General features: G+C 40.8%; 1 protein-coding gene across 1 annotated transcript in view; it reads right to left on the minus strand.

The window, feature by feature from the left end:
• Positions 1 to 1,583: 1,583 nt before the first annotated feature.
• Positions 1,584 to 24,245, minus strand: part of USP32 (ubiquitin specific peptidase 32) — a 274,526-nt gene continuing 251,864 nt past the window's right edge. Inside the window, exons 30-34 of the mRNA XM_004462051.2 lie at positions 10,990 to 11,181; positions 8,886 to 9,174; positions 7,055 to 7,479; positions 4,312 to 4,404; positions 1,584 to 3,809 (exon numbers count right to left, since the gene is read on the minus strand). Of these exons, the coding sequence (XP_004462108.2) occupies positions 3,636 to 3,809; positions 4,312 to 4,404; positions 7,055 to 7,479; positions 8,886 to 9,174; positions 10,990 to 11,181 (1,173 nt within the window). The 3' untranslated portion in view covers positions 1,584 to 3,635. The remainder of the gene's footprint in view (positions 3,810 to 4,311; positions 4,405 to 7,054; positions 7,480 to 8,885; positions 9,175 to 10,989; positions 11,182 to 24,245) is intronic.

Genomic DNA, 24,245 nt, shown 5'->3' on the forward strand with positions numbered 1-24,245 from the left:
CACCCAGGACAACTCCAAGTCCTGAAAATGCCCTCACATCGTATCTCTTCTTCCTTCTCCCTACCCTCAGCAGCTACTGTGGCCACTTTCTCCACATCAGTGCTACAATTACTTCCATTACTAATCACAATAGTTGCATAGTAAAATATCAGTAAGTCCACTCTAATCCATACTCTATTCCTCCATCCTGTGGACCCTGGGATGGTTATGTCCACTCCACCTCTATTCCTAGAGCTGCAGGGTGCCTAATAGTTACCTCCTGAGAGCCTCCATGTTGCTCAAATGTGGCCACTCTCTAAGCCAAACTCAGTATGTAAATGCGATTACCTTCTCAGTGTGGGACATGACTCCCGGGGATGAGCCTTCCTAGTGTCGAAGGATTACTACCAAGCACCAGCCGATGATGTAATCAGAAAAAGACCTTGAATAAAAGTGTCAACTCAGACCAGCAGAATATCTCAGCCTACATGTAATATCAGGTGTTAAAACTTGCTTTTTGACCTTGAATAAAAGGGGAAAATGGAAAGGACAAATGAGTTTATATAGCTATGAGTCTCCAAAAAAGAGCCAGGAGGTAATCAGAGGGATTGCGCTTACGCATTCCTCAGCAGAGTCCCAGAGACAGCCCAAGTAGATACAAGCCCAGGTACTGGTTCTCATGAGGCCTACAGGGACCCACAAGTTCTACGGTCATGGCAGATGGCTCTGGAGTTCAGTGCCATGACAGTTGGCCCTAATTTGCAGTTTGTATTCCTAAGTGTGATGGAGTTGGACTCAGATGTGACCTTTCTACACATGCCTCTTCTGTTACTTTACCAGACCTGTGGTTGGTGCTGGGGTTGGTGTATATTCTTAGGAGACCTGAATCTCTGGATTGTCCATGTGACAGCCAGGCCCTGAGTCTCAGCAGACTTGCAACTCCTACCCTCTGGTTCATTCGACTTACCCCGGCCATTTAACAGGGAGGTGAAGATGGTCAATCACCACACCAAGGAACTGAAAGTGCCTACAACTGCAAGGAGGAGAATTGCATCCATCATTTATTTACTTATAAGCCTGAGAAGTAAGTATTCTAATTTTATAGGTAAACAAACAGGGGCAGAGGGTGAAGAACCCACAGCTCTAATATACCCACTAACTCCTTGCAGACCTAGAAAGAACAGGACATCCCTGGTTTCTCAGCAACCTCTAGAAACCCAGGGTCATTTCAAGGCATTATACAAATGAAAAACCTTCCCTTTTCTTAACTTATCTCCCAATCTGCGGGAAAATTATTGTTGGGATACCCTCACTCCCAATTCCACTCTACCATCTGCTCTCTACATGTTTCCCTCCTTCAGTGCCTTACAAATACCTTCCTAACAGGGCTGTGAGCTAAACAGATTTACCCCAAATCACCTGGTCCTGTAGGTATCTTGTTCTATTCCATACATAGTTTCTAGTCCCTCAGAAATGGAGTATTAACTCTAAAAGTCAGATAGGCATTATTCAAGTAGGAGAATTAAAACAGGTTAACAGAGAGAAAGGCTGAAGAATTAGACTTTTTGTGTTTACTTGTAAAGGGAGAGAAAACAGCACACAAATGCATCCACAGTATTTAATTTGTTTGGATAATAGTTACAGATAAACAGATACACTCCATATACAATTACTAATGCTTTTTTATACAGTTCATATTTCAGTACATCACTATTTTATTTACACTCTATGTACATTAACATCTTTCTAAAGTCAGTGCATTGTCAACAAGTTTTATACAGTAATTTACAAGGTGAATGTAGTTAATAGTTAAATAAATTTTCTGCTAATTCATGAAATACAAAAATTAATTACAACCAATATAACAAACACAGATCAAACAACATTAGTAGATTGTGCTACCTGCTTAAATAAAACATTTGTAAGGAAATAATTTAAAATCTTCACTTTTTCATGGAACTTGTCCAAGGAGGAATGGGCAGATTTTATATACTGAAAATCCTGAAACTATGAAGTCTGCATTTTGTCTGACTTCATCACAGTATACTATTTAGGCCACTCCTTCCTACTTGTAATGATAGTCATCTTCCCAAAAGGATTTTGAATTGGGTAGCCATTTAAGACAACCTTCCCAAATGCTCTGAGAAGAACTGGATAGTAACTGGCCTCAGATATCAGAACACAGATGCTTAATTACATTGGTACCTACTACTTATGAGGAAGGAAGGCTAATGGAATCTGGCAATTAATGAGAATCAACTTCCAGGGTACAACTATATTAAAAAAACAAACAAAAAACAAAGAAACAATTATTTCAAATTATATTTAAATACAGGAAATTTTAAAAAATGCTATCTGAAATAAATAACATTTATATCTTTGTTCCAGTCTTGAATAATCAGTTATAAAGTAAGCAAAGAAATCTAACTTTTGATTACTGCTACTATAAAATAATTATTAAAAAAAGACAAATACCAAAGTAAAAAAAAAAAAGGGGGGGGGACATTAAAAAAGAGGACATAAAAACAAAACAAATCTAAAGTTTACTTCCTAAAACCACCAATTTTTCTAAAAATATTCCAGAACTCTCAATGTTTGGGATGTGTTTTCTTTTTAAATTTAATACAAGTTAATTTATAGCCCTTAGAGCCATCAAATACAAACATGTTTTTAAAAAGTTAATTTGCATGTATTCTTTCTTTGAAAGTGCAAAATAAACAAGCAAACAAAAAACGAAGACTGTGAAACACCAGGTAGCTTTGATGCTGCTTTTCTTCCCAGAAGCTCTTTGTGCAACATGTACATATGAAGATGACACAAATAACAACTGGCAACTACCGCACCACACTCAGCAGTCAGGGATACATATTTGAGAATACTCGAAGTATCCTTCAAAGCAAGATGCTTCTATCTGGAGGACCATTTTAGTTGGATTTCCCCGGATGTTCTTTCTTTCTACAGGGTCTTCTAGTCAAGGCCCTGGGTAGAAGGCACAGAGCTCTTAGAAGGTTCTCCCTTTCAGACTGACCACTATACATCTTTGTCACCAAAGAATGGTTTTATCTTAAATACAAAAACAACAAAAGCAAGAAAGACGTAGAAAGAGTGGGAAATGGTTTAAAAAATAAATCTAAAAATCTGTGTCCATGCCATAAGAATCATTTGCAAACCTTCATGATCTTGCTTTCCCAACTTGTTAATATAATGGAATAATTCTTTAGGAAAAAGGAGGTAGCATATCATGTCATCCCCAGACAACATTATAATTTTAAAATTTTTGTTTTTGACTCCAAGGAAATCCTTAGTATTTTGTTATTGTTGGTAAACTCTGTATTCACTACATGTTTGTTCATATCTGGACAAGTATAATTTGGTTCATATTTGGTCCCCAGTGGCTGGTGCCAAACCCTTTTGTTTACAGGCTAATGGTGGGCTCTGCCTGAAAGTTCTCTGCCAGAGAGCCTGTTTGAACTACTTCAAAACAAAATTATTATTATGTTAACTTCTATTTTAATTAGGATTTTTATTTTGTGCTTCAGCATCAGAGGATAAAATAACAACATTTAGCTTGCCTTTCAGCAACACTTTTGCCAAATGTCACCTATAGGGAGTCACCTCCCTCACTACCTGTCTGTCTAGCAGCCAGAGTGGAAGCTTTACTGTAACACACAGTACTTTTTGTAATCGGATTCAAAGTCTTCATCCATGCTGCTTGTGTCTGCCATCTTTTTGCCATCGATCTTTGGCAGAAATTGTGCATAGTCTATCCCCTGCTGCTCATAGAAAAGAATGTAGGCAGAGTCGGTGTCAATTTCATCAGGGTGAAGTTCCTAAAGGGGAGAGAAAAGACTTCAACAAAAAAACCCCATCAAATACTAGCTCTTAATCCTTGCAAGGGAGGGAGGACCAACCTTTTTGGAGATGCTAAACCTGCCAACTTCCCATCACTTTATTATTTTGGCAGTATTACAACTGTCGCTAAAATGAGACCAGTTATTTTCAATGTTTGTTTTAGGGAAAATATTTTGACCACAGACAAGTGAAAGGAATGATAAACACAAGCCACCAAACATCAAATTCTAATAGCTCAAAAGACAGCAAATTTTCTCATTAACTAATATTTACCTTTCCTTTAAATGTTTTTTTTTTTACATATTTTCATGCCCCACTCATCACTTTTGTTTGCTTAATATGAAGGCACCTATATACTGATCCTAACAGAAGCATCTATTTCTTCCCATTTAGGAGAAAGTTCATTATTTCAACAAATGGCCCCCCAGGTCTGCTGACATTTCTGTTTCTAAGTTTCATTCAATGAATGGGAATATTTACCTTACAGCTGCTGTCATTGTAACAGTACCACTTGCTGTTTGGGTTTTTGGCATAAGTGACATAATGGCCCCCGCCCAGAATTCCTGAATGGCACTGTAAGAGAGAATATAGTTGAAGTATATTAGTAGTTAACAGCTACTATAATCTGGGCACAGTAGTAGGCTCATAGATCATGTGCGTGGTTAAGAAAAATGCTTTAGAACCATCTACCTTTCTCCAAAAACAAAAACAAAAACAAAATTCAAGTCATAATCTCCAAATCTTTTGTGGGTAAACAATTATTTTATAGTTGTAATTATTATTGAAATTTTTTCCCATTACAGCAGTTGTGGGTTTACAGAACAATCAATGAGTAAAATACAGGATTCCTATATACCACCCCATCCCAACACCTTGCAATGATGTGGAATATGTTATTATACAACTGATGACAGCACACTTTTATCATTGTACTTTTAACTATAGTCCATGGTATGATTTATGGTTAACTGCTTTGTTTTTAAAAGATTTACTTATTTATTTCTCTCCCCTTCCCCCCTCCCCCACCCCGGTTGTCTGTTCTCTGTGTCTATTTGCTGCATCTTCTTCTTTGTCCGCTTCTGTTGTTGTCAGCGGCACAGGAATCTGTGTCTCTTTTTGCTGAGTCATCTTGCTGCGTCAGCTCTCCGTGTGTGCGGCACCATTCCTGGGCAGGCTGCACTTTCTTTCGTGCTGGGCGGCTCTCCTTATGCATGGGGCTCCCCTACACGGGGGACACACCTGCATGGCAGGGCACTCCTTGCGCGCATCAGCACTGTGTGTGGGCCAGCTCCACATGGGTCAAGGAGGCCAGGGGTTTGAACCGCGGACCTCCCATGTGGTAGACGGACGCCCTAACCACTGGGCCAAGTCCGCTTCCCCTCTGTTGGCTTTTATAAAGGGTATTTATTTGGGGTAGAAACTAACAGTCACAAGGTCCTGAAGCGTCCACCTCAAGGTACCAAAAGAAGTACTTTCTCACCCAAAGTCATTGGCCATGTGCTGAAGCAAGATGGCAGGTGATGTCTGCAAGGGTTCAGCCTTTCTTCTTCCCCTGAAGACTCCATGGTACCAATTTCTTCTGATCTAAGCTGTAGGTTGGAATAAGGCTCATTTCTCTCCCTGAGGCTCGTATCTTTCTGGGCTCAGCTGCACTGGTCTCTTAACAAGGGCCGCTGTAAACTATCAGGCTCATCTGGCTTCCTGGGGCCTCTGCCATGTCTTTTTCTGTGTGAGTGCACCAAGGGAACGGGGACTTAATATCCTACTGATGTGGCCAAATCAAAGCCCTAGGCTTAATCAGGTAAACATAAACTTTGAATTTAATACAATCAAAGGGTACCACATCCAGAGGAACCAACCAGTTTACAAACAAAATCAATATCTCTTTTTGGAATTCATAAACAATATCAAACTGCCACACCCATATACTAGATTCTGACTCTATGAGTTTAATTGTTTCAAATCAGTGAAAACATACAATATTTATCCTTTTGTGTCTGGCTTATTTCACTCAACATGATGTCTTCAAGGTTCATCCATGTTGTCACTGTATCAGAACTTCTTTCTTTCATGGCCCAATAATATTCCACTCTATGTATATACCACATTTTATTTATCCATTCATTGTTTGATGGACACCTGGGCTGCTTCCACCTTTTAGCAACTGTGAATAATGCTGTGAACACTGGTGTACAAATATCTGAGTCCCTGCTTTCAATTCTTTTGGGTATATACCTAGAAATGGGATTGCCAGTCATATGGTAGTTCTATCCTCAGCTTTCTGAGGAACTGTCAAACTGTCTTCCATAGTGGCTGCACCATTTTACATTGCCACCAGCAATGAATAAGTGTTCCTATTTTTCTGCACCCTCTCTAACAACTATTAGTGTAATTATTTTTTAGAAAGCAAAAGTATCTTAAAACACACAAATATGAATGATTTGTGCCTGTGACTCCAGTTACAATGAATCTCTGGTCTTCCCTTGAAATAGTTATGTCTTTTTGTGTCTCCTTGATTCTGTACATGCTGTTCCTTATGTCTGGGCCCATATTCCCTTCCCCGTTCCTCCTTCAGCTGGTTAACTCCTACTAATCCTTCAAAACCGAGCTCCAAAGTTCATTCCTTTTGCATCCCTCCTGATTTAGCTTAGCACTTTTGTGACTCCTCACTGTGCCTTGTATTTTCCCCATCATGGCTCTCATCATGATGAACTTCATCTGATTTCATGACCATCTCCCCCATCACACTGTGAGCTTCCAGAAGTCTATCCAGAAGATGAAGATCCAGAAGATGAAGATATCTACTCTTTTTTTTTTCAAGATTTTTAATTTATTTAAACCCGCCCCCCCGCCACCGTGGCTTGCTTGCTGTCTGCTATCTGTCTCCATTCAAGGCATGTTCTTCTGTGTCTGCTTGTTTCCCTTTGTTGCGTCATCTTGCTGTGCCAGTTCTCCATGGGCGTGGGACAGCTTGCATTCACAAGGAGGCCCTGGGACGTGAACCCAGGGCCTCCCATATGGTAGATGGGAGACCAATCAGTTGAGCCACATCTGCTTCCCAATATCTACTCTTAACTTTGTCTATCAACCAAGCTCTGTGCCTAGCAAATAAGCAGGCCCTGAATAAATGCTTGTTGAATGAATAAATGAATGAATGAGTACAAATGGACAAATGACTAAAAAATGCATACAACACTTTGAAACCATCAAACAAACCACTTACCGAAATTGCATATAGATTATAAATAGGCTTAACACGAATATCTTCTCTTTGGTCATCAGTGCTGTCTTCCTCACTGTGGTTTTCAAGCTGACCATTGGTGTAGCCATTGCCACATGCCTCATGCTCATAAAGGAATCCATTGGCCAAAGCTACCTCATGGTCCTGAGGGGTGACCAGTTCAGGATGGCTGCTGCCAAGCATAAGCCCTCGGCTCAAGGCATCAGCCAGCTCACAAACCTGGCCAGTACCATTCTCTTTGCTGGCATCCAAGCTCTCCTTGCTACTTGACAGTTTGTTTTTGCTGCCAATCTGGGGCAACCGGAGCCTCCCTTTGCTCCTCCCCAAAGTCCGTGGACTGCTGTTAGGACTGCTGTTTTTGCTAGAAGGACAGCTGGTTCCACTTTTTCTTGATGAAGAAGGTGAACCTGTGAAAGAGAGAGAAGTAAAGATTCATAAATTCAAATGCCACAGGTCAGTCCCCAAATGCTACTTTGAAGCTAGCATCACAAGTACACAAATAAAGGTAAAGATGGGGGAGCACAGAACGGATGCTCTTTATTTCCTATTATGTAGGCAACAAATCACACTTTTGTCTTCTTTAATGCCAAGCCCATATAGACAGCAATGTCCTGAAACTGTAAAGTAGCAAAGACTTAGAAAACAGAGGACGATTTATTACTATTAGACTAAGGAATTTTATAAATACATACTCCATTATTTTTTAAAGACTTCAAAATATTAGACAAAAAATATTGGGAAGTGGACTTGGCCCAGTGGTTTGGGCATCTGTCTACCCGTGGTTCTAACCCCAGGCCTCCTTGACCCGTGTGGAGCTGGCCCATGCGCAGTGCTAATGCACGCAAGGAATGCCCTGCCACACAGGGGTGCCCCCCGCATAAGGGAGCCCCACGCGCAAGGAGTGCGCCCCTTAAGGAGAGCCGCCCAGCACGAAAGAAAGTGCAGCCTGCCCAGGAATGGTGCCGCACACACGGAGAGCTGATGCAGCAAGATGACGCAACAAAAAGAAACACAGATTCCCGTGCCGCTGACAACAACAGAAGCGGACAAAGAAGAACACGCAGCAGATAGACACAGCGAATAGACAAGTGCGGGGGGAGGGGGGAAGGGGAGAGAAATAAATAAAATAAATAAATCTTAAAAAAAAATATGATCACCATTTAAGCATTTATTATTTCTAGACATGGGTACTAGGAACTCTATATATTATCTCTGTCTCTCACAACAATCCTCTAAGGCAGAGATTCTTTTTGGTCACAGTCCTCTACTCCTTTTTACATCCTTAAAATTGTTCTTTGTGTATATCAGTTATATTTATCAATATTTACCATATTATAGAAACTAAAACTGAGGAATTTTTAAAACACAAGAATATACAAGCACACAATTCATTGTCAAAGTGATGACATCATCATGTCATATGGTCTCTAACTACTGTACACTTACAATTTTGATCCTCTAGACCCCTTAAAAGGGTCTCAAAGACCCCCCAAGGGTACCTGGACTACACTTTATTATAGTAAGTGAACAAGGATGACAACTACCATTCACGTTTACCATATATCAGGCCCTATGTAAAGGGTTTCACACTTGATACATCACACTCTGTGAACTTCATATTATCTCTATTTTACAGATGAGAAGATAGATTTAGGGAGCCTGTATCTTTTGCTAAAAGTCACATATTTCAAGTCCAGATAGGTCTGATTCCAGGTAGGTTCCTTTTACCCTACCAGTATAACCTACATGAGTCTCAGGAAAGCCCCCTCAGGGTGATGTCTGAGATCCATCAGGTCCCCTCAGGCCTCCTCACCTTTTGGGCTATTGATAATATTTGCACTGAGCGAGGACGGACTCTTGCTCAAGAGCACTTCGTCTTCCCCAGCAGAGTTCTGGTTATCCACTTTCTTCACCTCTCCTGCTGGAACCCTTGACAAAGAGAGGTCATCTCCCTGGGGTGTGAGTGGTTTCTGCTGACAGACAGTTGGGTCTCTTGGGACCAAAAAAGCACTAGGGTCAAAACTTTCACGAGGAAATTTAACAATTTTCTGTGATTTTATCCATCGGCCATTCACAAATTGAAATCGTTTAAGGTGAATAATCTGGAGAAGAAAAAGAAGAAAGCACCTGTGGTTAAAGGGTTCTGAAGATTCAAAACTTATTAAAAAACAGGTTTGATATATACAAATATATTAAGAATATACGTATTCTTTATTATTTTTTAAAGGCCTCGAAAACATGGTTTATATAAATGACTTTAATCCATGGCATGTTTTGAGTGATGATTACATGGACATATACAATTATCAAAACTCATCAAACTGAACATTTAAAATCTATGCATCTGGGAGCAGATGTGGCTCAAGCAATTGGGTGTTTGCCTCCCACATGGGTTCGGTTCCCAGTGCCTCCTAAAGAAGACACTGCAATGAGCAGATGTCAGAACAAGCAGATGTCACAACAGCTGCAATGAGCAGACACTACAACCAGCAGGGAGCCCAAGTGGCTCAAGCAGTTGGGCACTCGCCTCCCACATGAGAGGTCCTGGGTTTGGTTCCTGGTGCCTCTTAAAGAAGACAAGCAGACAATAAGCAGACGGACAAGGGAGCCATCTTGGGGCTGGGGGACAAAAATAATAAAAACAAAAACAAGTTCCTAAAAAAAAAATCTTTGCATCAAATTGTACGTTAATTATACCCCCATGAAAAACACAAACTCCCCCTCTCTCCCTCCCTGCCCCACCCACATGTTTTCTTCCTCCCTCTCCACCAGTTCTCATCCCTGGAGCTAGCTGATCAATGTTACTAATTTCTTATGCATCCTTCTCTGGGAAGTTGTTCTGGTTTAAGGAAGGAAGGAAGGAAAAATCTAAATTCACAGTCTCACAGAGTAATAGGATGAAGACATGAATAAGAAAATACACATACAGTCTGGTTAAAATATACCCGAAACTTAAAGTTACATTTGATATGACTCTTCTACCATTAAGGAAAAAGTTTTCTAAAAAATCTAACTAAACGAAGTTATAAGATTTTCTATTTCAGGTATGTAATACTCAGGTTATAGAGAAGTGATCTGAAGGCAGAATTCACACATATGAGTTTCACAAAATTCCCTGGGAAGCTAAGGAAGGAAAAAACCCTACATTTACAGTTTTTCTTCTAGCAAGGTATTCATAGAATGAAGACATGAATGAATATTTTGCACTGGGTCATGAATGTAGCTAATACCTGGTAAGGAAGAAGAGGGAGGAGGAAAACAGGAGAGTTGAACAGCAGAAGTGAAATAAAGTGAAAGGCCAGAACAGCTTGGGAGCAGCTCCAAATTTAGCACTGGGGCCGCTAAGAATAGCAAGATATGTCAACCTAGGCTCTCCTGACAAGCAACAGGAGAGCCTCCTAATCTCTGAAAGGAGAAGGTAGAAGTAAATGAATTCCAAGAGTACACATAAGCTCCAGTGCATTTGTATGCATATGCACATACATTTTGCACAGCAATGTGCCCGTGTCCATGTGATTAAGTCCAGGTTCAGTTGCTCTTTATCATCCACTAAAGGTCTAGCCTAAAGCTTCCTCTATGCATAAAGCCATAAGTGCATTCACCCTCTCTGGAAGTTCAGCTTCACCAGGCAATACCATTTGTGGCACTTCTCACACACTGCCTTGAATTGCAGTTACTGTTCTACATGATCTCTCCTTCTAGACTCTGTAAGCTCTTTAGGAACAGTAACTACCAATTATTTGTAGAACAATTAATTTCTGTGCCCAGCATAAAAATCTTGCACAGAAAAAGTGTTTTAAACACTGCTTCAAGGGAGAGTTTTACTCGCAAAAAACACTCAAAAACCTCTGTTTGTTCGTTGGCTTCTTTCCTTTATGCCAGATTCTCACTCTCTCAGAGGTCATGCTGTAACATACCAGGATGGGGGGAAGCCTCCAGAGATCCAGTTTCTTGGTTGCCAAGCAGTGGGTCTTACATTTGGAGCAATAGTACATCTCATTTTCTCCCAGCTCCTCCTCACTGGTAAAAGCACGGAGACAACTGTCCAGGTTGATGGGTTCAGCTTGTGCTCGCCGGCTCTGCTCCACACTCTCGTGCTCATCCATAACCTGCAGGCAGCAGGAACAAGAGAAGTGGGAGTGGAGGGCATTACCTAGTTATGTGCATCATCCTTTTGATGACTTACTCTCATCTTATTCTACATGAGGAAAAAAATCACAATTCAAACTTGAGTATTTGAGCATATTCAGGCCGGCATATTAAGAAATAGCACATCAATAACATCCCAGATAAAATTTGATATGACAGCTTTCTTGAAAATTTTCTGAATGCTTCAAAATAACAAAAACAAAAAACCAACAAAAACAAACAAGAAATTACCTGTTTATTTCACAATTTTGAAATCCTAAAGCAGCTTACATGTGAGCTGCCCAGGGGAGAGTAGATCATTTATTTTTTTTAACCAAAAAGAGCATTAATAGTATGCTGAAGACTTTATAGAGGATAGGAGAAATAATATCACCAAAACAGAGATGACAGATATAGATTGCAGCAATTTGATATTATTGATGAATTCCAAAAAGAAATATTGGATTATGTTTGTAATCTGATCTGTACCTGGGCATGACTGAGTTATGATTAGGGAATTGAATCTGGGTGGGAACTCACAGATAAAAGGCATGGCAAAAAAGAGTTGAGGGCTTCTGAGGTTGGAGTTTGATGCTGAAGACTTAAGCTGGAGCCCTGGGAAGTCAGCATGCAGAGGAAAGAGAAGCCAGCCCCAGGAAGAAAGGAATCTTGAACCCAGAGAAAAGCAAACCCCAGGAACGTAGGAACCCAGGAAGCCTGAACCCTCGCAGACGTCGGCAGCCATCTTGCTCCAAATAGACTTTGGTGAGAGAAGTAACTTATGCTTTATGGCCTGGTATCTGTAAGCTACTACCTCAAATAAATACCCTTTATAAAAACCAACCAATTTCTGGTATTTTGCATCAGCACTGCTTTGGCTAATACACAGATTAAAAAAACAAAGGTACAGAAAAGCTTACCATGAGAAGACAACACACTAGAGCATTAAATCCCGCAGGATACTACTCATGTGTATACTTAAACCATGTAATACAGTTATCAGGGTATCATTATCTGTCTCTTACCCCATGGGGCCTTATTATCTGAAATGGTAATATAAAGAACATCAAGCTCATAGAGAGCAAGCTGCATTTATGGACGAGGTCCCTAATATTTACCCAAACATTTGGGGTCCTGTTAACCAGCATGTTTTGGGACAATGTTAGAGCTAAGTAAAAGAAAGAAGGGAGAACAAAGGGGTGTAGGTATATTGGGAGGTGGGGTGGGGAGAAAGGAGAAAAGGAGGGACCTAGAATGCAACAGAAAATAACTTTTCCCACCTCCATTCCTGGTCCACCACTTCTCTAGCAATCAAGAATGACAGGAGTTGGGACCCTTTATTTCTGTCCCTATGATGTGTGGAAAGGTAGGTGAGGCATAATATTAGGACTATGAATGCTACCATGAGACTTCACACAGCGATATTTGTATCCCAGCGTGGTGCCTAGACTACAAATCCAAAATGTCCTTTACCCCAGTCTTTGTTACTCCTCTCTTCTAGAAATGAACTAGTTCTATTTACCTGAGGCAACTGCCCTCATGTTCTCTTCCTGAACAGCAAGATGGAAACTCTGACCTATTTAGATTACAAACTGGCACAGCTCAGGACAATCAGTATGGAATAGGCATTTTCGGTGAGACTTTCCCTCTTCATGAGTAAAAGATTGTCAAAAGCCTTTATAAACTATCAAGTTGGGGTCGATCATGCAATTAAGGTTTTAACATTGTATCATCATCTGTTCTAAATAACTCATTTTAAAAAGGGGAATTTAGAGGAAAATTATTTTTTTCCTGTTCTTAGCAAAGGAAACCTGGCTTGACCTTGGGTCACTGACTGTTACTTCTTTTCTGAGCACAATTTCTTTAATCACAAGATACTCACTTTCCTTATCTTTTGAGCTGGTCACCCAAGAGAAAAACTGACATGGTTCAAAAGGAAACATGCTATTATGTTGGTGCAAAAGTAACTGCAGTTTTGCATTGTTGAAATTTGCCATTTGATATTGGCATACATTCTTAAATAAATGTGGTTATATTACACATCAATTTAATGTGCATTTCTCGCTTTATATTTCTTTGCTAATGACTTATTACTTGTTGTTTATTTTATATTTATTTCAGACTAGGGAAATGTTAGACAAAAAGCAAATTCGAGTGATTTTCTTATTTGAGTTCAAAATGGGTCGTAAAGCAGTGGAGACAACTCACAACATCAACAACGCATTTGTCCCAGGAACTACTAATGAATGTACAGTGCAGTGGTGGTTCAAGAAGAGCCCTGAAGGGAAGAGGATGTGGCTCAGCTGATAGAGCATCCACCTACCATATATGAGGTCCAGGGTTCAGTACCCAGGGTCTCCTGGCCCGTGTGGTGAGCAGGCCCACGTGCAGTGCTGCTGTGCACAAGGAGTGCTGCCCACATAGGGATGCCCCCACATAGGGGTGCCCCCATGCAAGGAGTGCCCCCCCATGTAAGGCGAGCCACTCCACGTGAAAATTGCAGCCCACGCAGGAGTGGTGCTGTACACATGGAGAGCTGACGCAGTTAGATGACGCAACAAAAAGAGACACAGATCCCCGGTGCTGCATGATGAAAATATAAGTGGACACAGAATAACACACAGTGAATGGACATGAGAGAGCAGACAATGGGGGGGGAGGGGTGAGGAAAATAAATCTTGAAAAAAAAAAAGATAAAAAGAAGACTCTTGAAGATGAGGAGCCGTGAACAAATGAGAGCAATCATCGAAGCTGATCCTCCTACAACACGTGAAGTTGCCAAAGAACTCGACATCGACCATTCTACGGTCATTCGGCATTTGAAGCAAATTAGAGAGGTGAAAAAGCTCAGTAAGTGAATGCCTCATGAGCTTACTGAAAATTTAAAAACTCATTGTTCTGAAGTGTCATCTTCTCTTATTCTAAACAACGAACCATTTCTTGATCAGATTGTGATGTGTGATAAAAAGTGGATTTTATATGACAACTGGTGATGACCAGCTTAGTGGCTGGACCGAGAAGCTCCAAAGCACTTCCCAAAGCCAAACTTAAACCAAAAAAGGTCATGGTCACTATTTGGTGGTCTGCTGCCGGTCTGAGCCACTGCAGCTTTCTGAATTCTGGCGGAACCATTACATCTGAGAAGTATGCTCAGCAAATGGATGAGATGCACTGAAAACTGCAACGCCTGCTGCTGGCATTGGTCAACAGGAAGGGCCCAGTTCTTCTCCACGACAATGCCCCAGCACACATCACACAACCAATGCTTCAAAAGTTGAACAAATTGGGCTACAAAGTTTTGCCTCATCTGCCATTTTCCCCTGACCTCTCACCAACCGACTACCCCTTCTTCAAGTATCTCGACAACTTTTTGCAGGGAAAACACTTCCATAATCAGCAGGATGCAGAAAATACTTTCCAAGAGTTTGTTGAATCCCAAAGCACAGATTTTTATGCTACAGGAATAAACAAACTTACTTCTCATTGGTAAAAATGTGTTGATTGTAATGGTTCCTATTTTGATTAATAAAGATGTGTTTGAGCCTGGTTATAATGATTTAAAATTCACAGTCCAAAACCTCAAGTCCTTTTGTACCAACCTAATATATATCACAGCTGTTAGAATGAGTAGCTACTCTTAAAAGAGGTGTATCAAATAGGTGTTTCTTTTTCTCAAAGCCAGTTAAACATTATCTCTATTATCTTTACCAGGCATGCTTTATGGCAAACCACAAATTACAGTATCTTGGTAAAGAATGTGATTTTTATTGACTATGTTTTCTGGGGAACACAGGCTAAAGAGCTAAATGGAGACAAGAAGACTGATAAACAAACTTGTGGGCTGCCAATAATTGCTACTTATCAATAAAATTTCCCTACATGAAAAAGATTCTCTTTACTTCTTGGGATTCATCCCCAGATTCTCTACACTATAGTTCAAATAGTCTAAATTAGTTACAGGCATCCTTTTCCTTTTTCTTCCAAGTTGCTTTACAGCTCATTCTTTTTTTTTTTTTTTAAGATTTATTTTATTTCTCTTCCCTTCCCTGTTGTCTGCTCTCTCTGTCCATTCGCTTGCTTAATCAGGCGGCACTGGGAATCTGTGTCTCTTTTTGTTGCATCATCTTGCTGCATTAGTGCTCCGTGTGTGTGGCGCCATTCCTGGGTGGGCTGCACTTTCTTCACGCAGGGCAGCTCTCCTTGCAGGGTGCACTCCTTGTGCGTGGAGCACCCCTATGCAGGGGCGCCCCACGTGGTATGGCACTCTTCGCGCACGGCAGCACTGTGCGTGGGCCAGTTTACTACATGAGTCAGGAGGCCCTGGGGATTGAACCCTGGACCCTCCATATGGTAGGTGGACACTCTGTCAGTTGAGCCACGTCTGCTTCTGTAACAGCTCATTCTTAACACAAAACATAGGGAATGAAATGATATCTTTCACACATTATAAAATGATTAAAAAAAAGGGAGATCTGAGAAGTCATTTAATTCAATTTTCTATTGAGAAATGTGAGGTTCAAACAGGGGATAAATATGAAGAACAAGATCAATCGCCCCTCTATGTTTATCTGCCTGCTTACCAAATAAAACATATACAAGCAGAAAATTTGGAAAGTAGAGAAAAAGGTAAAAAAAGCAAGGAAACCTTTATGTTCTTAATACAGAGGCTACCACTGTCAAATATTGGCAGATGTTCTTGTCTTTACCCTAAGTAGCATTTAAAAATAAAAAAAAAAAAATCAAATTACAGTTTATTTCCCTAGGACAAATTTCTATAAGGGAAATTCCTGGAATAAAAATCATATAACACAAAGGCAATAATCTTTTCTTTTTTAAAATTTGTCATCACATATACAATCTAACATTTCCCCCTTGGAATCATTATATCTTTTTACATATATATATAATTTGTTAGGGAAGTTGTGAACTTATAAAACAATCATGCACAATGTGCAAATTCTCATACAGCACCTCTCCACCAACACCTTACATTATTGTAGAACATTTGCTACAGACTATGAAAGAATACCATCAGAATATTACCACTAACTATGATCTATAGTGTACATTTGGCATATTTTCCAACCCCCCCATTATTAACACAGTACCTTCTTTGACATTGATGCAAGAATATTACAATATTGGGAAGCGGACTTGGCCCAGTGGTTAGGGTGTCTGCGGTTCAAACACCGGGCCTCCTTCACCTGTGTGGAGCTGGCCCACCCACAGTGCTGATGCACGCAAGGAGTGCCATGCCACATAGGGGAGCCCCATGCGCAAGGAGTGTGCCCCATAAGGAGAGCCGCCCAGCACGAAGGATAGTGCAGCCTGCCCAGGAATGGCACTGCACACATGGAGAGCTGACACAAGATGATGCAACAAAAAGAAACACAGATTCCTGTGCTGCTGACAACAGCAGAAGCGGACAAAGAAGAACGCGCAGCAAATAGACAGAGAACAGACAATTAGGGTGGGGGTGGGGGGAGAGAACTAAAATAAATAAATCTTAAAAAAAAAATATTACAATATTGCTGTTAACTAGCCCATAAGTTACATTAATTGTATTTTTCCCATGCATCACCATATTCTTACCACCTTGTAATAGTAATGTACATTTGTTCTTGCTCATAGAAAAACATTCTTATATTTGTACTATTTTTTTTTTAAAGATTTTATTTATTTATTTCTCTCCCTCCCCCTCCCCAGTTGTCTGCTCTTTGTGTCCATTTGCTGTGCGTTCTTCTGTGTCCGCCTGTATTCTTGTCAGCGGCACTTGGAATCTGTGTCTCTTTTTGTTTCGTCATCTTGCTGCGTCAGCTCTCCATGGGTGTGGCGCCATTCCTGGGCAGGCTGCACTTTTTTCGCATTGGGCGGCTCTCCTTATGGGGTGCACTCCTTGAGCGTGGGGCTCCCCTATGTGGGGGACACCCCTAAGTGATACGGCACTCCTTGCGTGCATCAGCACTGTGCCGTGGGCCAGCTCATCATACAGGTCAGGAGGCCCGGGTTTGAACCTTGGACCTCCCATGTGGTAGGCAGACGCCCGATCCGTTGGGCCAAATCCGCTTCCCTATTTCTACTATTAACCACAATCCTCATCCAACTTTGGGTTCACTATGTTATTGAGTCCCTAGATTATTCTCTAGCTTTCTTTCAATTGATATTCATATCTCTAGACTACCTCTTTTAGTCACAATCCCATTTATAAACCAGCTGTGCTAGTGACACACACTATTACGTGTTACTATCAACTCTATCCATTGCCACACCTTTATAGTCAAGCTAACTAAAAGTTCAACATACATTAAGCATCAGTATCCCTTTTCAACTTTCATCCTGTCTCCTAGGAACTTATACTCTAGGTTTTAACTCAATGTGTTCATTCTTTGTATTTAGTTCATGTTAGTGAGTTCATAAAATATCTGTCCTTTTGTGTATGGGTTATTTCACTCTGTATAATGTCTTTGAGATTCATCCATGTTATCATTTGTGTCTCACTTTTACTTCTTTTTACAGCATTCCATTGTATGTATCTACCACATTTGGTTTATCCATTCATTGGTCGAGGGACACTTGAGTTGTTTCAATCTTTTGGCATTTGTGAATAACACTGCCATGAACAATGGTCAGCGAATGTCTGTTCACGTCCCTGTTTTCAGTTATTCTGGATATTTTCCTAGTAAAGGGATTGCTGGATCATTTGGAAGTTCCATATTTAGCTTCTTGAGGAAACACCAAACTGTCTTCTACAGAGGCTGCATTATTCTACATTCCCCCCAACAGTGAAGGAGAGTTCCTATTTCTCCACATCCTCTCCATTACTAGTTCTCTTACTTTTAAATAAAATTTAAATAATGGTCATTCTATGAGGTATGAGATGATATCTCATTGTAGTTTTTTTAAAAAAAGATTTTATTTATTTATTTACCCCTCACCCCCTGTCCCATTGTTTTGCACTCACTGTCTGCTTTCTGTGTCCATTTGCTGTACGTTCTTCTGTGTCTGCCTGTCTTCTCTTTAGGCGGCACTGGGAACCAATTCTGGGACCTTCCGGAGTGGGAGAGAGGTGCTCAATCTCTTGTGCCACCTCAGCTCCCTGGTTTGTTGTGTCTCTTATTGTCTTTCCTCCACGTCACTCTCTCTCTCTCTCTCTTTTTTTAAAGATTTATTTATTTATTTAATTCCCCCCCTCCTCCGGTTGTCTGTTCTCTGTGTCTATTTGCTGCGTCTTGTTTCTTTGTCCGTTTCTGTTGTCGTCAGCGGCATGGGAAGTGTGAGCGGCACCATTCCTGGGCAGGCTGCACTTTCTTTCGCGCTGGGCGGCTCTCCTTATGGGGTGCACTCCTTGCGTGTGGGGCTCCCCTACGCGGGGACACCCCTGCGTGGGTCGGCACTCCTTGCATGCATCAGCACTGCGCATGGGCCAGCTCCACACGGGTCAAAGAGGCCCGGGTTTTGAACCATGGACCTCCCATGTGGTAGACAGATGCCCTAACCACTGGGCCAAGTCCGTTTCCCTCTCTTTTTTTTAAAAACATTTATTTTCCCCTCCCCAGCTCTGCTGTTTTTGCTGTGTCCATTTGCTGCATGATCTTCTGTATCTATTTCTCTTTTGTGTTCTCTTCTCATTTTTCTCCTCTAGGATTCAGAGGGATTCGATCATGGGGACCTCTGATGTGGAGAGAGGTTCTCTGTCAATTGCACCACCTTAGTTCCTGGTCTCTGCTAGGCTTCACCTTGACTCTCTTCACCTCTCTTTTGTTGTGTCATCATCTTGCTGCGTAACTCACTTGCGCTCGCACTGGCTCACTGCGCAGGCATGCTTTCTCTTCTTCTTTTTCACCAGGAGGTCCCAGGGATCGAACCTGGGTCCTCCCATATGGTAGGCAGAGGCCTTATCTCTTGAGCCACCTCCGCTTCCCCTCTGTGTCTCTTTTTGTTTCATCATCATGCTGTGCCAGCTCTCCATGCAGGCCAATATGCCACACAAGTCAGCACTCCATTTGGGCCAGCATTCTACATGGGCCAGTTTTTGCTCAGGCTAGCTCACTGCACAGACCAGGTTGCCTTCACAGGAGGCCCCGGGAATTGAACCCTGGACCCTATATGGTAGATGGGAGCCTAACTGCTTGAGTCACATCCACTGCCTCACTGTAGTTCTGATTCGTATTTCCCTAATAGCTAGTGATAGTGCACACTTTTTCATGTGCTTTTTCATTTGTATTTCCACTTCGGAGAAATACCTATTTAAGTCTTTTGCTCATTTTTAAATTGGGCTGTTTACTCTTCTATTGTTGAGTTGTATGACCTCTTTATATAGCATGGAAATCAAACCCTTAGTGGATATGTGGTTTTCAAATATTTTCTTCCATTGAGTCAGCTGCCTTTTCAACTTCTTGACAAAGTTCTTTGAATCACAAAAGTGTTTAAGTTTGAGGAGGTTCCATTTATCCATTTCTTTCTATGTTGCTTGTGCTTTTGATGTTAAATTTTAAGAATCTACCACCTACTATCAGGTCTTAAAGATGTTTCCCTACATTTTCTTCCAGGAGTTTTATGGTTCTAGCTTTTATATTTAGGTCTTTGATCCACTCTGAGTTAACTTTTCTATAAGGTGTGAGATAGGGGCCCTCTTTCTTTCTTTTGGATATGGATGTCCAGTTCTCCCAGCATCATTTGTTGCATAGACTGTTCTGTAGTTGCGTGGGCTTGACAGCCTTGTTAAAAAAATCACTTGACCAAAGATGTGAGAGTTAGTTTCTGGACCATCAATTTAGTTCTCTGCTCTACTGTCTTATCCTTATCCCAGTATCAAGATGTTTTTACTCCTGTAGCTAGGTAATATGATTTAAAATCTGGAAGTTAGAGTCTTCTAACTTCATTCTTTGTTTTTAAGATGTTTCTGGCTATTTGGGGTCCCTTACCCTTCCGAATAAGTTTGATAATCGTGCTTTCCATTTCTTTTAAAAGGGCTGTTGGAATTTTTATCAGGATTGCATTGAATTTGTATATTAATTTGGGTAGAATTGATATCTCAATGCTATTTAGTCTTCCAATATATGAACAAGGAATGTTCTTCTATTTATTTAGGTTTTCTTTGATTTCTTTTAGCAATGCATTGTAACTTTCTGAATACAGAGCTTTACATCCTTGGTTAAGTTTATTCCTAAATAGTTGAATCTTTTCGTTGCTATTGTAAACGGGATTTTTCCCCTCACCTCCTCCTCAGATAGCTCATTACTAGTAGAAACACTATGATTGTTGTACACAAATCTTGTATACTGTCATTCTGCTGAACTCGTTTGTTAGCTCTAGTAGCTTTGTTGTAGATTTTTCTGGACTTTCTAGGTATAGGATCGTATTATCTAGAAATAGTGAAAGTTGTACTTCTTCCTTTCCAATTTGTACACCTTTTATTTATTTTTTTAAAGATTCATGTATCCATTTAATTCTCCCCCCTCCTCCAGTTGTCTGTTCTGTGTGTCTATCCGCTGCGTCTTGTTTCTTTGTCCGCTTCTGTTGTTGTCAGCGGCACGGGAAGTGTGGGCGGTGCCATTCCTGGGCTGCACTTTCTTTCACGCTGGGCGGCTCTCCCCACGGGCGCACTCCTTGCGCGTGGGGCTCCCTGACACGGGGGACACCCCTGCATGGCAGGGCACTCCCTGCGTGCATCAGCACTGCGCACGGGCCAGCTCCACACGGGTCAAGGAGGCCCGGGGTTTGAACCGCGGACCTCCCACGTGGCAGATGGACGCCCTAACCACTGGGCCAAGTCCGTTTCCCCCTTTTATTTCTTTTTCTTGACTGATTGTTCTAGCTAAAATCTCTACCACTATATTGGATAACACTGGTGACAGTGGGCATCCTTCTCTTGTTCCCGAGTTCAACAGGAAAGCTTTCAGTCTTTCACCATTAAGTACAATGTTAACTGTGGGTTTTGCATACATGCCCTTTATCATGTTGAGAAAGTTTCCTTGAATTCCTATCTTCTGGAGTATTATCAAGAAAAAAGGCTGTATTTTGTCAAATGCCTTTTCTGTGTCAATCAAGATGATCACGTGATTTTTCTTCTTTGATTTATTGTGATTTATTATGTGGATTGATTTCCTTTTGTTAAACCACCCTTGCATGCCTGGTATAAAACCCACTTGCTTGATCATGATGAATTATTCTATTCTATTTATTTATTTCTCTCCCTCTCCCTCCCTCCCCCCCAGTTGTCTGCTCTCTGTGTCCATTCGCTGTGTGTTCTTGTGTCTGCTTGTATTCTTGTCAGTGGCACCAGGAATCTGTGTCTCTTTTGTTGTGTCATTTTGCTGTATCAGCTCTCCATGTGCGATGCCACTCCTGAGCAGGCTGCACTTTTTTCATGAGGGGCGGTTCTCCTTATGGGCACACTCCTTGAGTGTGGAGCTCCCCTACACGAGGGCCACCCATGTGTGGGACAGTACTCCTTGCGTACATCAGCACTGCACGGGGGCCAGCTCACCACATGGGTGAGGAGGCCCTGGGTTTGGACCCTGGACCTCCCATGTAGTAGGCAGATGCTCTATCAGTTGAGCCAAATCTACTTTCCGATGAATTATTCTTGTAATGTGTTGTTGGATTAGATTAGCAAGTATTTTGTTGAGGATTTTTGCATCTGTATTTTTTAGGGAAATGGGTCTGTAATTTTCTTTTTTTTTTTTTTTTTGTAATATTTTTATGTGGCTTTGACACTAGGGTGATATTGACTTTATAGAATGAGTTTGGTAGCATTCTTTCCTCTTCAACTTTTTAAAAAGATTGATTTTTATTCATTTATTCCTCCCCATTCCCTGTTGTTTCTGCTCGCTGTCTGCTCTCTGTGTCTGTTCCTTGTGTGCTCTCTGTGTCTGTTTGTCTTCTTTTTAGGAGGCACCAGAAACCGAACCCAGGATCTCCCATGTGGGAGGGAGGAGCCCAATTGTTTGAACCACATCTGCTCCCTGCTTACCATGTCTCTCATTGTGTTTCCTCCTTGTGTCTCCTTCATTGCATCATCTTGTTGTGTCATCTCATTGTGTCAGCTTGCCGTGCTGGCCCACTGCATCAGCTTGCCGTCTTGCTCATCTTCTTTAGGAGGCACCAGGAACCTCCCATGTGGTAGGTGGGTGTCCAACTGCTTGAGTCATATCCACTTTTCCCCCTTAAACTTTTTGAAAGAGTTTGAATGAGACTGGTATTACAACTTCTTTGAATACTTGATAGAAGTCACTTGTGAAGGTATCTGCTCCTGGGTTTTTCATTTTGGGAAGTTTGATGACTATTTCAATCTGTTTACTTGTGATTGGTTTGTTGAGGTCTTCTATTTCTTCTAGGGTCAGTGTAGGTTGTTTTTATGTTCCTAGGAATTTTTCCACTTCATCTACATTGTCTAGTTTGTTGGTATACATTTGTTCATAGCAACCTCTTATAATCTCTTTTATTTCTGTGGAATCAGTAGCAACGTCCCCATTTTCATTTCTGATTTTATTTGCATTTCTCTATTTTTCATCATTCTAGCTAAGGGTTTGTCAATTTTGTTAATCTTCTGGAAGAACCAACTTTTGGTTTTGTTAATTCTATTGTCTTTTGTTCTCAATTTCATTTATTTCTACTCTGATTTTTGTTATTTCATTCCTTATTGCTTGCTTTGGGAATAGTTTGCTCTTCTTTTTCTAGTTCCTCCAGCTGTGTGGTTAGGTCACTGTTTCAGCTCTTTCTTCTTCTTTAATATAAGCATTGAGGGCTATAAATTTCCCTCTCAGCACTGCTGTCACTGCATCCCACAGGTACTGACATGGCGGTGTGTTCTGATTTTCATTTGTCAAGAAATTCATTCATTTCTCTCACAATTTCTTCTTTGACTCAGTGATTATTTAAGAGTTGTATGTTGTTTAATCTCCATTTGTGAATTTTCCTGTTGCTAATTTCCAGTTTTATTCCTTTATTATCAGAGAAAGTGCTCTGTATAATTTAGATGTTGTTAAATTTATTGAGATCTGCTTTATGACCCAAAATATGGTTTACCTGGAGAAAGACCCATGAGCACTTGAGAAGAATGTATATCTTGCTGTTTTGGGGTGCAATGTTCTGTATTGTGCATTAGGTTTAGGTCATTGTTCATATTATCCAAGCTCTCTGTATTTTTATTGATCCTCTGCCCAGATGTTCAATCCAACGATGAGAGTGGTGCACTGAAGTCTCCAACTACTATTATAGATATTTATTTCTCCCTTCAGTTTTGCCAGTGTTTGCTCATGTAATTTGGGGCATCCTGTTTAGGTGCATATACATCTATGATTTTATTTCTTCTTAGTAAATTGTCCCTTTTATTAATATATAAGTCCTCCCTTGTCTCTAATAACAGCATTGGTTTTAAAATCTATTTCATCTGATCTAAGTATAGCTACTCCAGCTTTTTTTTTTTTTTTTTTGGGGGGTTTCTGCATGCATGGAATATCTTTTTCCAAACTTTCACTTTCAGTCTATTTGTATCCTTGGGTCTAAGGAGAGTCTCTTGTAGACAGCATATAGATGACTCATATTTTCTTGTCCATTCCAGTAGACTGTGTCTTTTGATTGGGGAGTTCACTCCATCAACATTCAATTTTATTACTGTAAAGGTAGTTCTTAATTCACTCATTTTGATCTTTGGGTTTTATATGGCATATTTTATTTTCATTACTCTTTTTACACCTTCAGTTACTTTTACTGATATAATCTTCATTTCTAGATTCTCTTCCAAGTCCCTCTCTCCTATCTTTTCTTTTCAGGCCATAGCACTGAAAAGAAATACCCTTTAGTATTTCCTGCAGAACTGGTCTCTTGGCTACAAACTCCCCTGTCAGAGGCAGGGATGGAGTCAGAGATGTGTCCAACACTCTAGTCCATGCCAGCTGAAAGTGGTTGCAGTTGCCCTAAGAGGCTGAGGGTACACTGTCCCTTCTGTCCTTTTAGGGGGATGGAACCACAGGAGTGTCTGAAAGTCTAGTATATGCAGGCCAAAAGCTTCTGTAGTTGCCTCGTGAGGTTGAGGAAACAC

The sequence above is a fragment of the Dasypus novemcinctus genome, chromosome 21 (assembly GCF_030445035.2).
Source record: "Dasypus novemcinctus isolate mDasNov1 chromosome 21, mDasNov1.1.hap2, whole genome shotgun sequence".
In the NCBI taxonomy this organism is placed as follows: domain Eukaryota; kingdom Metazoa; phylum Chordata; class Mammalia; order Cingulata; family Dasypodidae; genus Dasypus; species Dasypus novemcinctus.